The sequence below is a fragment of the Orycteropus afer genome, unplaced genomic scaffold, assembly GCF_000298275.1.
Source record: "Orycteropus afer afer isolate SDZICR_OR568_19922 unplaced genomic scaffold, OryAfe1.0 scaffold00159, whole genome shotgun sequence".
Classification (NCBI taxonomy): Eukaryota; Metazoa; Chordata; class Mammalia; order Tubulidentata; family Orycteropodidae; genus Orycteropus; species Orycteropus afer.
The window spans coordinates 642,425-657,218 of record NW_006921746.1 but is presented as its reverse complement, the minus strand read 5'-3'; the positions used below and the strand labels follow the sequence as shown (position 1 = coordinate 657,218).

The window sequence follows — 14,794 nt, the reverse complement described above, 5'->3', positions numbered from 1 at the left end:
TTTTTTTTTTTTGTACAGTGACTCTATATAATCTTTCCATTGTCTTTTGATGCATTCTGCATCATTCAGTATTTTGCCTATAGAGTCCTTCAGAATTGCAATTCATAGCTCAAATTTTTTATTTCTTTTTTCAGTTTGAGAAATGCTGAGTATGCTCTTCCCTTTTAGTTTTCTAACTCCAGGTCTTTGCACATTTCATTGTAATACTTTGTCTTCTCAAGCTGTCCTTTGAAATCTTCTGTTCATCTCTTTTATTTGATCATTTCTTCCATTCTCTCAGGTAGCGTAGTGCCTAAGGCACTTGACTGCTAACCAGAAGGCTGGCAGTTCAAACCCACCAGCCACTCCTCGGAAGAAAGACAATCTACTTCCGTGGTGATACCGCCTCAGAAACCCAAGGAGGGGTCACTATGAGTCGGGTCTGACTCAGCGGCACATAACAACAACAACAGTCTACATTCAAGAGCAAGTTTCAGAGTTCTGGCATCTATTTTGGTCTACTCTTTCTTTTCCTTTCCTGTCTTTTTAATAATCTTTTCCTTTCTTCATGTATGATATTCTTGATGTCATCCCACAACTCATCTGGTATTCTGTCCTAGGTGTTCAGTGCGTCAAAATCGTTTTTCAAATGGTCTGTAAATTCAGGTGGGATATAATCAAGGTCATATATTGGCTCTCATGGACTTGTTTTAATTTTCTTCAATTTCTGTTTGAACTTGCGTATGAGCAGTTGATGGTCTGTTCTCTAGTCATCTCCTGTTCTTGAACTTGAGCTTCTCCATCACCTCTTTCCACAGATGTAGTTGATTTGATTCCTGTGTATTCTGTCTGGTGAGGTCTACATGTGTAGCTGCTGTTCATGTGTTGAAAAGAGGTTTACAATGAATAAGTTGTTTGTCTTTCAAAATTGTATCATGCAATCTCTGGCATCTTTTGTACCACCGAGAACATATTTTCCAACTCCAGAAATTTCCCTTTTGTTTCCCACTTTCACATTTCGATCACCAGTACTTATCAATACATCTTTATCTAGTGTTTGGTTATTTTGGACTGTAGAGGTTGTCAGAGTCTTCATTTCTTCATTTTTGACTGCAGTGGTTGGTGTGCTTATTTGAATAAGAGTAGTATTCACTGCTCTTCCTTGTAGGCATGTGGATATTATCCTATCACTGACAGTATCGTACTTCAGGATAGATCTTGAAATAATTCTTTTTGATGATGAATGTGATGCCATTCCTTTTCAATCTGTGTTTCCTGACATAGTAAACCATATGATTGTCTGATTCAGAATGGCCAATATCAATCCATTTCAGCTCACTAAAGCCTAGGGTATTGGTCTTTATGCATTACATTTTTGATAACTTCCAATTTTCCTAGATTCATACTTCATGCATTCCACATTCTAATTATTAATGAATATTTGCAGCCCTTTCTTCCCATTTTGAGTCATGCCCAATCAGCAAATGAAGGTCTCAAAAACTTTACTTCATCCCCATCATTAATGCTGACTCTATTTTGAGGAAGCAGCTCTTACCCAGTTGCATTTTGAGTGCCTTTACACATGATGGGCTTATGTTGGGGCACTGTATCCAACTGTGTTTCACTGCTTTTCAAAGAGTTTACAGTATACCAGATGTGTTTCACTGCTGTTCATAAGTTTTTCAGTGGTCAGTTTTTCAGAAGTGGATGACCTCATCCTTCTTCCCAGTCTTTCTTGGTCTGGAGGTTTCATTGAAACCTGCCCACCATGGGTGACCTGATGGTACTAGAATACTGGTGGCTTAGCTTCCAACCTCATAGCAACACACAAGCCATAGTACAACAAACTGATAGACAAGTGGTGTCTGTATTATACAGGCACAAAAACCCAATCACACCCACTGCCATCAAGTCATTGTTATAGTGATCCTATAGACAGAGTAGAACTGCACCATGGGGTTACCAAGGCTGTAAAACATTACAAAGTCAGACTGCCTCATCTTTTTCCTGTGGAACAACTGGTGGATTCACACCACTAACCTTTGGTTAGCAGCCTAATACTTTAATCTCAGCACCACCAGAGCTCCTCTATCAATACATCTTTATCTAGTGTTTGGTTATTTTGGACTGTAGAGGTTGTCAAAGTCTTCATTTCTTCATCTTTGGCTGCAGTGGTTGGTGTGCTTATTTGAATAAGAGTAGTATTCACTGCTCTTCCTTGTAGGCATGTGGATATTATCCTATCACTGACAGTATCGTACTTCGTCTTGTACACACATGCAAATAACTGCTTTTTGCCTTCTGTTGCCTAATGGTTTCAACTTTAATCTCTGCTCATTCTTTTTCTGCATTTTGGCTTCAACCTGTTTCTGCTACTGCCCTTGCCCCCAAGAACTTTTCAATTCTCTGGAGTTCGTGCTCCCAGGATTTATTTTTTTTACTTTATTACCATTGCACTATTTAGCAGTTCTTTTACTGGGCCGTTTAACAGGCTGTTGGTCAACCTATACATATAGGCTGGATGTAGACCAAATTATCGCGTGCTGTGACCAGGTAGCAGGCTTTTGTGGTGTCAACAGGAATGTGTGTAGTAGGAATCCTTTTGAATGAGGATAGCCACTGTGGCCATTTTGTAGCCTCTTCAGTATAATATTTTAAACATATTCCTAATAAATTTCTGGTATAGCTTTCACACATATTTCCGTCTGAAGTATGGTAATTTAATACCATTAAAATTAGCTAAGGAAGGCTGCCACTTCTTAGTTAAATAGGTATATTAACTAAAAATCAAAAGATTTTAGAAGGAAGTTATTTTATTCACAGACTGGAAGTGTTACCTTTAGATTGACTAAAAGCCAAGGCATATACTAGCTTTGTTTTATCTTTATATACTGTTGAGTGTGAATTGGTTTATTGGATTCCACAATTTTATTGTAATTATTTCCCCTCTACCCTTAACAGAATGCATGAAGCTGTTGATTGTGGAGTCTGTATTTTGAAAGATAAGTTGTTATCATCTGGATGATCAGAACATAAAGACATGAAAAGTAATTTGATACTACTATCACCTGAAAAGAAGCAACAATAAAACAAAGCAATAAGATATATCAGCAGGTTTCATTAGAGTGCAAATCAGACACTATTCCTAAATTGTTTATTTTATTCACCATTGAAATGATCCCATTGTTGGAAACTAGGTGAAAAGGATAGTGAACATGTCTGTCTTTAATCTGAGATGATGGCATGCTCATTTAATAATTTAAATCCTTAAAGATTCTAAAGTGGTCATTAATTGAAGAGACAAATACATTGATGTGTCATCCTGTATATAGTCATTAAATTCATGCACTTATATACATAATGGGACCCTGGTGGTGGAGTGGTTAACGACTCCCCTGCTAAGCAAAAGATTAGTGGTTATAACCCACCAGTCACTCTTCAGCAGAAAGATAGAGCAGTCTGCTTTGGTAAAGATTACAGCCTTGGAACCCGTATGAGGCAGTTCTACTTTGTCTTACAGTATTGCTATGAGTCAGAATTCTCTTAATGACTGAAAAAACGACAAGGAAGCCACATGTTTTGACCTCCTCTAATTCCACAAAAGCAAGACAGAATCACCATCAATAGCCCAAGGCCCATTCCTGCGAGGCCAGACATGCTGCCTCCCTCTAGCCCTTTCTCCAGCCATTCCTCCCAAAGCACTCACATAGTAGTCCTATATGGTGTGTTCTAGAAATTTGGAAATGAAGGAAAATCAAAGGAGGATTGCTTATGAAGGTCCATGTAGAGAAAATTTTGGAATAGGTCCATGTGATAGTTGAAGATGTGTCAACTTGGCTGGACTCCAGTTGTGAGTGGTGGTTCCCATGATGGATCACATGACTGAGTTCTGAGCGGCCGGTCTGCCCAAGGGGAGTTTCCCCAGGGGTGTGGCCTACCTGCAATGCTATCCCAAGGACAAGCTGGAAGAACGGCATTCCGGACTATATACTTCCTTGAGTGAGCGGCTCGCCGCTCGCCCTGGAGGTTTCGGATTCATCCTTTGTTGGGAACAGCAACCAGCGTGCTGCGTGCCAGCTTGATTCTCTCGGCTCTGTTGTGCTTATGGGAACCAGGCAGCTCTGGGCCTCATCTCCTCCAGAGACGAACTTTGTGGCTTGAACTCCTCTGCCGTGTGTGCGAAAGCCAGGCGGCTCCGGGCCCCATCCCCCCTGCAGAGACGAACTTTTCAGCTTGAACTTGTCGGCTTCTACACGCTTGTGAACCATTTACCTAAGATAAATCTCTCTCTCTCTCTCTCTCTCTCTTTCTCTCTCTATAAATACATATATACACTTTGCTGGTTTTTGTGTTTGTCTAGAGAACCCAATCCAACACAGTCCACTTGAAAAGATAGTCATTGTTTTAGTAGAATTGATTATGAGTCAAGGAATTAACTACTTTGTTGACTAACTTTATTGACTGAAACATCCTTGTGGTAGGCCATGATGTTCAAAATGACAATTCATGGGGTGATTATTGGTGCAAGTAATCAATTAGATATCTTTATTATCCTTACATTTTGTAGTGGCCCATCATGAAATACTAAAAAAATGTTTATTTCTAATATTTCTAATAGTTACTCTGGTGCTATCATTAACCTGTTGACATCGAGTCTGTTCTGTCCCTGTGGGACAGAACAGAAGTGCTCCATAGGGTTTCCAAGGTTGTAATCTTTACAAGAGCAGACTGCCTCATGTTTCTTCTGCTGAATGGCTGGTGGGTTCAAACCACCAACCTTTTGGTTAGCAGCCGAGTTCTTAAAGACTGGATTACAAGGGCTCCTTCATGGTATCATTGGACATCAATAAATAATGTTTTATTATAACACAAAGGAAAAAAAAAATGAGTTTGAAATAAAAGAAGGCTTACAGTTTGTTGCTTTTCTAAACCCATGAATGCTTGGGTGCAACAACAGATATTATAGGAATGATTGTAAGGAGGAGATGATTCCCCTAGATCTTAGCAATGAAATGGACCTACTTTTTTTAGAATGATACACTATAATTTTTAAAGGATATTTATATGTTGACTTTCTAGAGAACATGTAGTGAAAGAAATTAGGCAAGTTGATGGCTCAGTTAACTGTAGTATTTTAATTATCAAGCTCAGAGAAAGAATATTCTCAATATTTCTATCATCACATGTTGTTTTCAAAGCACATTCAGTTATTATAAAATACAGTGATAAATTAGATGTAGTGAAAAGTAATTTAAAATCTTTTTAGTTTATGGCAGAAACTTACCAGCAAAAAAAAAAAAAGACCCTATTAATTTCTTATGTACGTATTTCATGAAATTTTAGTAAGATTTTTAACAGGGTACTTTTGAATAAAAATGTGAGACACTTTAAACATTTTGATGGTAGGTATTTATTTTTTTTAAAAGGTAGGTATTTACATTGCTGGTGGGACTGTAAAATGATACAACCACTGTGAAAAGCAGTATGGTGATTCCTTAAAAAATTGAAATTAGAAATACCATTTGACCCAGCAATCCCATTACTAGGTGTATATCGTGAAGAAGCGAGAGCCAGGAGAACAGATGCGTGCACATCCATGTTCATTGTAGCACTATTTGCAATAGCAAAAAGATGGAAGCCACCTAGGTGCCCATCAACTGAATAATGGATAACCAAACTATGGTGCACACACACAACGGAATAGTATGCAACCCTAAAGAATAACGTAGAATCTGCAAAACACCACATAACATAGATGAACTTGGAGGACATTATGCTGCGTAAAATAAGTTAATTACAGAAAGATAAATATTTGATTAGTTCATTATTGTAAAAAGACAAGGAAAGGTTTGTATATAGAAGGCAACTTACTTTGTTGGTTGCTAGGGACGGGAGGGGAGGGGAGGGGAGGAAACACTGCAAAAATTAAAAAAAAAGTTTTTTTAAAATTAAGCTATTTATTTATTTATTTACAGCTGATTTATGTAAACTGAAAATCTTTAGATTTTTATTTAAGTATCTCTTATTTTCAGAATTTATGCGAGTTCCATGTGTGGATGCTGGATTGATTTCACCACTGGTACAGCTGCTAAATAGCAAAGACCAGGAAGTGCTGCTTCAAACGGGCAGAGCTCTGGGAAACGTATGTTATGACAGTCGTAAGTATTGCAGTATCAATAATTCACTTAAAATTATTTTTTAAGAATTGTAATTTTGAGATTAATTTCACTTTTGGTGTCAGTGCCAACTTTTCTAGGCTGACGAAGACAGACGTGGGCCAGTATGACTTAGCTCTGTTTATTTAGCAGACCTGATGGAAATTATTCTTAACCAACAGGAAATTATTTTTTTTTCCTCTGTTATCAGAAGGATAGTCTTTCAGAGGAAAGTAAGTTAATTTTTAAGAAATTAGAGCTTTTAAATTGAGAGAATATATATGTGTATCTTCCTTGTTAAGTTTTATTGAAGTATTATTTCTGAATGAGAATGAGTTTGAACACAGTTTTCTAGAGTCTTAAGTCTGTCCCAAACATCTTTAATTACTTACGATTCAATAAAATCATTCATAATATCCGTTATCTTCTCAAAAGCTAGATTGGCCCACAGCGTTTACATTGACTCCATTACAATTTGTTATTATTTCATTGCCATTCTCACCACCTTCTATAACACACTTGTACTAGGCAAAAAGAGGCGAGATCTTGGCTATGGGTTTATTACAAATCTATTATATTTTCTATTTCACCTTAGTACCAATATGTAGACAAAAAAGAAAAATCTTGAGTATATTCATTTTATTTAGTCTTCTGATTTTATTTAGATTTCTCTTTTCTGAAACAAAAATGCAATTTATCGTTTACCTTTAAAGCCTTCTAGAAATTTCAGTTCTTTTTATATAACTAAGATAATTTTTAATGCTTACTTTTACCTTTGATTTTATAACTTATTTTTTAGAATACATTTTCCTAATAAATACAGAAGACATGGCCTTTTTTCTAATATGTAATAACCCAAAAGGTGATTTATAATACAAGCCTGATAAAAAATTATTTCATAAACATTTATGATATGAAATGGAAATAGGAAAAAAGGATTAAAACTACAGTTGTCAGTTACAACTTTTCTATAGCAGTGGAGGAAAGACTAGCCTCATTTGTTTCTCCTTTGCTCCTGGAGCTTTTTCTGAGCACGTGGGTTGTCTTAATACGAATTTTAAATTACAGCTTCCAGTTCCGAATTACTGCTTAAAAATTTGCCTCTCTGCTCTTTCATGCTTGTTCTTTTTATCTTAGGATATAAGCTTTATTTATAAAACTCTTGTGTCATGTTTATAGCTCTGTATTTCTTATTTAGAGTTTATTAAACAGCATAGGTTATAATACCGCCTTTCAAGAATGAACCATTTACTGAATATTTTACATGATTAATTTTAGCATTATATATTAAAAAGATCTCTGCAAGATAATAGTCAAGCATTGAAGGCTCGTACGTGAAGAGTATTGATCATTACTGTTTTCATTCTTCTGTGTTTATTAGAATTTAAGACAACCAAAGATATTTTAAAAATCTTATTTAGTTTAGTTATTCTTTAATTTTGCATATTTGAACATGGGAAGTATTATCTATTTGAAGTCTTTTATCCTGGAGTTTCATTTAATATTGGCAAAATAGATCTTTTGTCATACGTTGCTACGATTTTTGTGGACACAGAGTAATTTTATTTCCTGTGTTATCTAAAGAGGCCTTGAAGTTATGGTAATAAATGTTTAGTTAATAAGATTACCCTTCTTGGTGAAATTGAAGCCCCTTATTACTATGTTTATCATATCCATTTCCTTTGTTCTTTATAAAATACATAGTATAAAGTTTCATGGATATGCATTGGGCTGTGAAGTTAAAATTTTCTGGATTTCATTCATTTGTAAATACTTATATGTACTCCATCATTACTCATATTAATGGAAATTATAGTTAAATAAAAAATTAAGCATATAGACCATATTTTATACTTTTAACCTTATTTAAGGGAAATAAAGTTAGCAGTCTAAAAAATGAATAAATGTGAGAACTTGTTTATTACTGTTAAATCATGTGGTGAAAATGTGTTCATTGTACCATATTGTCTTATGCATGTAAGTTTTCATTAAGACTGCATGCTTTCTTACCTTTTTATTTGAAATTAAGTTTCTGTGGACTTTTTAGTGATTTCTCCAGAATAATTATTTGTAGGAAAACTACAGTGCCTATATCTGAATTACAAGGATGATAGAAAAGTCTGTATTAATTCTGCATGCTTGATTTGTGAATTTACTTGAAATGCATTTCTCATTACATTTTGTGACAATTAGAAGTTTTCAAGAACCCAGAAATTAAATTTCTCTTTTTAAACAGTATTTAATAGCTTCTATTTTAATTAGTATACCAACTTTCTTTCTTCTTAAAAGTATAATACTTCATTCTTAAAAAGAGAAAACTAGACATGGAATCATTTTATTCCAAATTGTGTTTTAAAATTCACATGTTGGTATTCTATCAGTCTCACCTCTCATACGAATCAATTAACTTATATTTTATAAATGTATTCCAGATGAATAATTTTTTTAGCATGGGTTTATTTAGGATTATATAGGCTTACTGTAAAGGAGGCTCATAGTAAAGGAGATGTATGAGAAATTCACTGTTGGAAATAAATGTTTGAGAAATTTATGTATATTTTATGAATCTTTTTACTTGTGCATTTAAAAAAGAAAGCATTTGCTAGTATATTTTGGTTAACATAGTATATTTGAAGGGAGGAGAACTTAAGCTGTAGGAAGAATTATACTCACCATAAAATCCATGGAAATCTTTTGAAAAATGTAGGTCATATTTCATTTTTACCAGCTTGATGGTGGCTGTTAGGAACTCTTGCTAATGGGAGAAAACTACCTTATATAATCCTCACATCAGGTAACAGATTGATATAACTGCGAAATGGGACAAGGTGAAAGCTTTGTTGCTGATGAAATTTTTTTGGGGGATGGTGGGGAGAACTCTTTAAATAGCAGTCTCTCTCTTGCATATAGAGATGAAAGAAGTACTGGCAGGGAATGTTTTCTCATTAAGAATGTCTGTTCCCTTTTCTCCCTGAGAGCCTTCAAGGCACTTCAGTTATGGATTTCTCTTTTGAGGTATCCAAATAAACTCTGATACAGGCAATATTTTAAAGCTCATCTGCCCTTTAACTTTGATACGATAACTTTTCATGAGAAAATAGACATCCTTCAGGTCAATTTTTCATTCAAAAAGAAGGCAAAATTTTGTTTTAATTTGGAAAGAAATCAGTAAAGCTGTGTTTGTGCTGGTATTCTCTTTTTTAATTTTGATTATACAACTAAGCATCATCAATTGTTGATATATTTAAATGACCTTATATTTTTCAGTAGCTCATGTTAAATTCCTACCCATGTCTGGAATTCTTAGGGATAAATTGATGATTGTAGATGGAATTTTCTGTTTGTGGTTATTACTGCTTGAGATAATAATTGATATTCAGTAGCATGATTAAAAAAATATTTAGTAGAGGATAGAAAGAAATTAGTACATGAAATTAAATTTAATATTTAAATCAAGTTAATACATGTTCAAATTGAACAGATCTACCTATTTACAGAAATAAAATTAATGCCTGTTATTATATAATTAATCCTATGATTTTGGGAAAAAAACACCCTTAAAAAGCTTATATGGTATGGTATCATATGTGATATACAAAAGAATATTGTGTTCATGCTCACTGATGAATAGATAAATATTCAAAATTAGGCAATAATTAGGCTTGCTAAAGCCAGTGCTTATAAATTTTGATTCATTGACTTCAGGTATAAGAAGAAATGATGCCCAAATATATGCACGAACCTATTTGTATATTAGTGATTATATAATTAATCCTATGATTTTGGGAAAAAAACACCCTTAAAAAGCTTATATGGTATGGTGTCATATGTGATATACAAAAGAATATTGTGTTCATGCTCACTGATGAATAGATAAATATTCAAAATTAGGCAATAATTAGGCTTGCCAAATCCAGTGCTTATAAATTTTGATTCATTGACTTCAGGTATAAGAAGAAATGATACCCAAGTATATGCACGAACCTATTTGTATATTAGTGATTCTAACTATGCTGTACCATTTTTATATAAGAAAAAAAGAATTAATAGCTCTCACTTCAAAATATTGGAAAATAATTAGCAATAATTGTACAGTGTTTATAATATAAATTGGTTGTGTAAGTATGTATTAATATATCGAATGCGTCAAAATTGCTTAAGTAATCAAAGTGCATTTGTATTGGTTATATTCAGCGGGGAACTATTTAATGTTGTGGAATTTAAAATAAATATTTCATTGTTATAATTTAAATTGTTTGATTGTTTATATTATTCGGAAGTTTTGCAGGTTTATGGATTTATCTTACTTTTTTTCAGTATTCATTTTTAGAATAATCAGCCAATAAGTAACATAAAAATAATGTGCCTCAGTTTTCATCAATTTGCTGTATGTCATAAATGATTTTCTTATAAAAGTATCTCATGTATATAAGAATAAACTATATGCAATCACTACTTTAGAGATTATTTTAGTAATTATGACTGTTTATCATATGAAAATATTATAACTCTCGCTCACTGCTGTTGAGTCAAATCTGACTCATAGCAACCTCTCCTTGGGTTTCTGAGGTAGTATCACTACAGAAGGCTGGTGGTTCAAACCCACCAGCCACTCCTCAGAAGGAAGATGGGGCAATCTACTTCCATAGTGATACTGCCTTTGAAACCCAAGGAGGGGTCTCTATGAGTCGGGTCCGACTTGACGGCCCATAACAACAACAACAACATGGCTACGGAAGTAGATTGCCCAACCTCCCTTCCAAGGAATGGCTGGTAGGTTTGAATCGCCAGCCTTCTGGTTAGCAGTCAAGAGCCTTAGGCACTATGACACCAGAGCTCCTTGAAAATATTATAAAGATATCCTAAATACATAGTTTAAAATAGGTATTTCTCTGTAGCACTGTCCTAGGTTTTAAAATAAAGGTTCATACCATTAAAGAGCTTTCACGTGGTACAAAAAATAAAGTGCATATAAAGAAACACAACTTGATGATAGTTATAGCTAAATACATACTTTTTGATCAGAATAAAAATAAAGGGATACAGAAAAGGTATAGTGTCGCTTGGAGCCATTTTTAGAAACTAAGTAAATAGTGCTTTTGCTTAGAAAAGAAATATATAGCAATTTATTTTAAACTTAATTGTAAATGAATAACATTTTAATATATCCTCAAGAAGCAGATATTACAAATGGATTTTAGTTCCAGTTCCACTAATAACAAACTTTTTATTTAACATTTCCAGAGCCCACAAGTGCAAATACTTGCTCCCTGTGAGTAGCTGGCTGTGGCCAAGAAGTGGCTACAACCTTGTCCCATGTCAGCTCTACTATATACCTGGAAATTCTTAGAGAACATACAAATACACTTGTAGAAACATTGCCTGTCAAACCCTATACATGGTCATGGGCCCACTCCCCCCTGCATAGACATATCTAATTGTTCAGCCTGTCTTCCCATCTACCCACAGGTAGATCAATGTTTGCCATCACTGACAACATAGTACTGTTACGTGCAAAAGAGTTCATCTTTGTTGTCTGTACCTCCCATGTACCTCTCTGTCTATGTGACTCAATGGCACATGACTACAACAACATAAGAGACCTAGTTATCTAGTGTTGCTATAACAGAAATGCCACAAGTAGATGGTTTGAACAAACAAATTTATTCTCTGACAGTTTAGGAGCCTGTTGTTGTTGTTAGGTGCTGTTGAGTCGTCTCTGACTCATAGTGACCCTACGCACAGCAGAACGAAACACTGTCGGGTCCTGCACCAACTCTGTGGTCCTTGCTTATACTTGAGCCCATCACCACAGCCACTGTGTCAGTCCATCTCATTGAGGGCCTTCCCCTCTTTTATCAACCCTCACTTTACCAAGCATGACATCCTTCTCCAAGGACTGGTCCCTTCTGATAACGTGACCAAAGTAGGGGAGACGAAGTCTGGCCATTCACACTTCCAAGGAGCATTCTAGCTGCACTTCTTCCGGGACAGATGTTAGTCCTTTTAGCAGTCCATGGTACTTTCAGCATTCTTTGCCAACACTGCAACACAAAGCATTAATTTTTCTTCGGTCTTCTTATTCATTGTCCGGCTCTCACATGCATGTGAGGCGATTGAAAATATCATGACTGTGTCAGGTGCACCTTAGTCCTCAAGGAAACATCTTTGCTTCTCAGCACTTGAAAGAGGTCCTTTCCTGCCGACTTACCCAGTGCTATATGTCGTCTAATTTGCTGACTGCTGCTTCCATTGGTGTCGATTGTAGAACCAAGCAATGTGAACTCTTGGACAATTTGAATCTTTTCTCCATTTATCATGATGCTGCTTATAGGACTTGTTGTGAGGATTTTTGTTTTCTTAATATTGAGATGTAATCCATACTGCAGACTGTATTCTTCAGTCTTTATCAGTAAGTGCTTTAAGCCATCCTCACTTTGAGCCAGCAAAGTTGTGTCGTCAGTGTATCAGAGGTTGTTAATGATTCTTCCTCCAATCTTGATATCATGTTCTTCTTCGTGTAGTCCAGCTTCTTGGATTATTTGCTCAGCATATAGATAGAATAAGTATGGTGAAAGGATACAACCCTGATGCACTCTCTTCTTGATTTTAAACTATGCAATGTCCCCTTGTTCTGTTCGAACAACAGCCTCCTGGTCTAGGTACAGGTTCCACATAAGTACATTCTTCTCAGTGTTATCCACGATTTGTTATGATCCACAATCAAATGTGTTTGCGTAGTCAATAAAACACAAGTACATATCTTTCTGGTATTCTTTGCTTTGAGCCAAGATCCATCTGACATCAGGAATGATATCCCTTGTTCCACGTCCTCTTCTGAATCCAGCTTGCACCTCTTCAAGTTCTCTGTTAGTATTCTGCTGCAACAATTCTTGAATTATCTTCAGTAAGATTTTACTTGCATGCAATATTAATGACAGTTAGATAATTTCCACATTCTGTGAGGATCTCCTTTCTTTGGGATGTGTGCAGATATGGATCTCTTCCAGTCAGTTGGCCAGCTAGCTGTCTTCCAAATCTCTTGGTATAATCAAGTGAGTGCTTCCAGTGGGGCATCTGTTTGTTGAAACATCCCAATGGTTATCCCGTCAATTCCTGGGGCCTCGTTCTTTGCCAATTCCTTCAGTTCAGCTTCGACATCTTCCTTCAATACCATTGGTTCTTGATCATATGCCACCTCCTGAAATGGATGAAGATCTACCAGTTCTTTTAGGAGCCTAGAAATCTGAATTTAGGACGCCAGCTCCAGGGGAAGGCTTTTTCTCACTTTTGGCTCCGAAGAAAGATCCTTGCCTCCTTTCAACATCAGTAGGCTTGATGTCCCTTGGAGATCTCCAGATGTCTTGGATCAGTTTTCTGCTGGGTCTAGGAAGTTCACAGTGCAGAGTCCCTGGGCCCAAAGGATGAGCGCTGCTCCTGCTTCTTTCTTGGTGGTACTGAGGTCCCTCTAATGTCTGTTTGTTTAATCTCTTTTATATCTCAAAAGAGATAGACTCAAGAGATTGACAGCCTGATCCTGTAGATTTTATCCTGTCTCATTAATATAACTACCACGAATCCTGCCTCTTAAATGGTTAGGATTTATAATCCATAGGCTAATTACATCAGATTATAAAATGCAGCATAAATGTATAAGAGTGAGAATCATAGCCTAGCCAAGTTGATACATATTTTAGAAGATGCACTTCAGTTTATAACACATGCATTGTCTGTTTTATGTAGGAAATGACTTTACTTCTTTCAGCCCTTTGTGGATGGTGGAGTGGGATGGGATGATGGTGGAAATATATATATATAATTCTAAATCATTAGTAATTTTTACAATTAGCAACAGTAATTTTTTTACTGCATCTGTGCAATTAAAATGGAGGACAAATTTGCTTCTCATTTTTTTTTTTCCTCCAACTTTAAGAAAAAAATCAAAAAAAACAGACAGCCCCAAAATAAAATTTGAGAAGAGGGAATTAATAATTTTGGAAACTTTGTCAGAGAAAGTAATCAACAAATAATTTACTGGCTTCTGCCTTCTCTTATACAGTCTACATTTATAAGTTAGGCAGCTCTAGCCTTAGGAGAATTTTTACGTTGGGCCACAAGCCTCTACTTAAGATGATTTCTGGTTAGTCAGGATCAGCCTATATGTAGTTTATTAACTTTTGTTTTGGAAAGCTAGTGCAGATAATGTGAGGGGGGAAAATGGTTTTGCCAATCATCTTCTCTACTTACTCGTCCAAGAAGTATTTTTACATTCTTTCCCATGCCTCCTATTTTTAAAGAAGTTGCAGTGCATTCAGAGTAATAAAGCATATATATGAAGATGTAAAAAACAAGCTACTACGTAGTACATAGTACCTTGTTTTATAGTACTTTGTTTTTATACTTTTTCATATATATGCTTTATTACTCTGAATGTACTGCAACTTCCTTAAAAATAGGAGGCATGGGAAAAGATGTAAAAAGTCTTGGTGGTTGTTGTTGTTGTTAAGTGCCGTCAAGTCGTTTCCGACTCATAGCGACCCCATGCACAGCAGAACAAAACACTGCCCGATCCCGCACCAGCCCCACGATCCCTGCTATACTTGAGCCCATCATCACAGCCACCGTGTCAATCCATCTCGTTGAAGGCCTCCCCCTCTTTT

The 14,794-nt window shown here is 35.7% G+C and overlaps 1 protein-coding gene across 1 annotated transcript in view; it reads left to right on the top strand.

Moving 5' to 3' along the window:
• The window catches only part of RAP1GDS1 (Rap1 GTPase-GDP dissociation stimulator 1), a 238,173-nt gene that overhangs the window by 73,861 nt on the left and 149,518 nt on the right, over positions 1-14,794 (top strand). Inside the window, exon 4 of the mRNA XM_042781729.1 lies at positions 6,012-6,137. Coding sequence (XP_042637663.1) covers positions 6,012-6,137 — 126 coding nt within the window. The remainder of the gene's footprint in view (positions 1-6,011; positions 6,138-14,794) is intronic.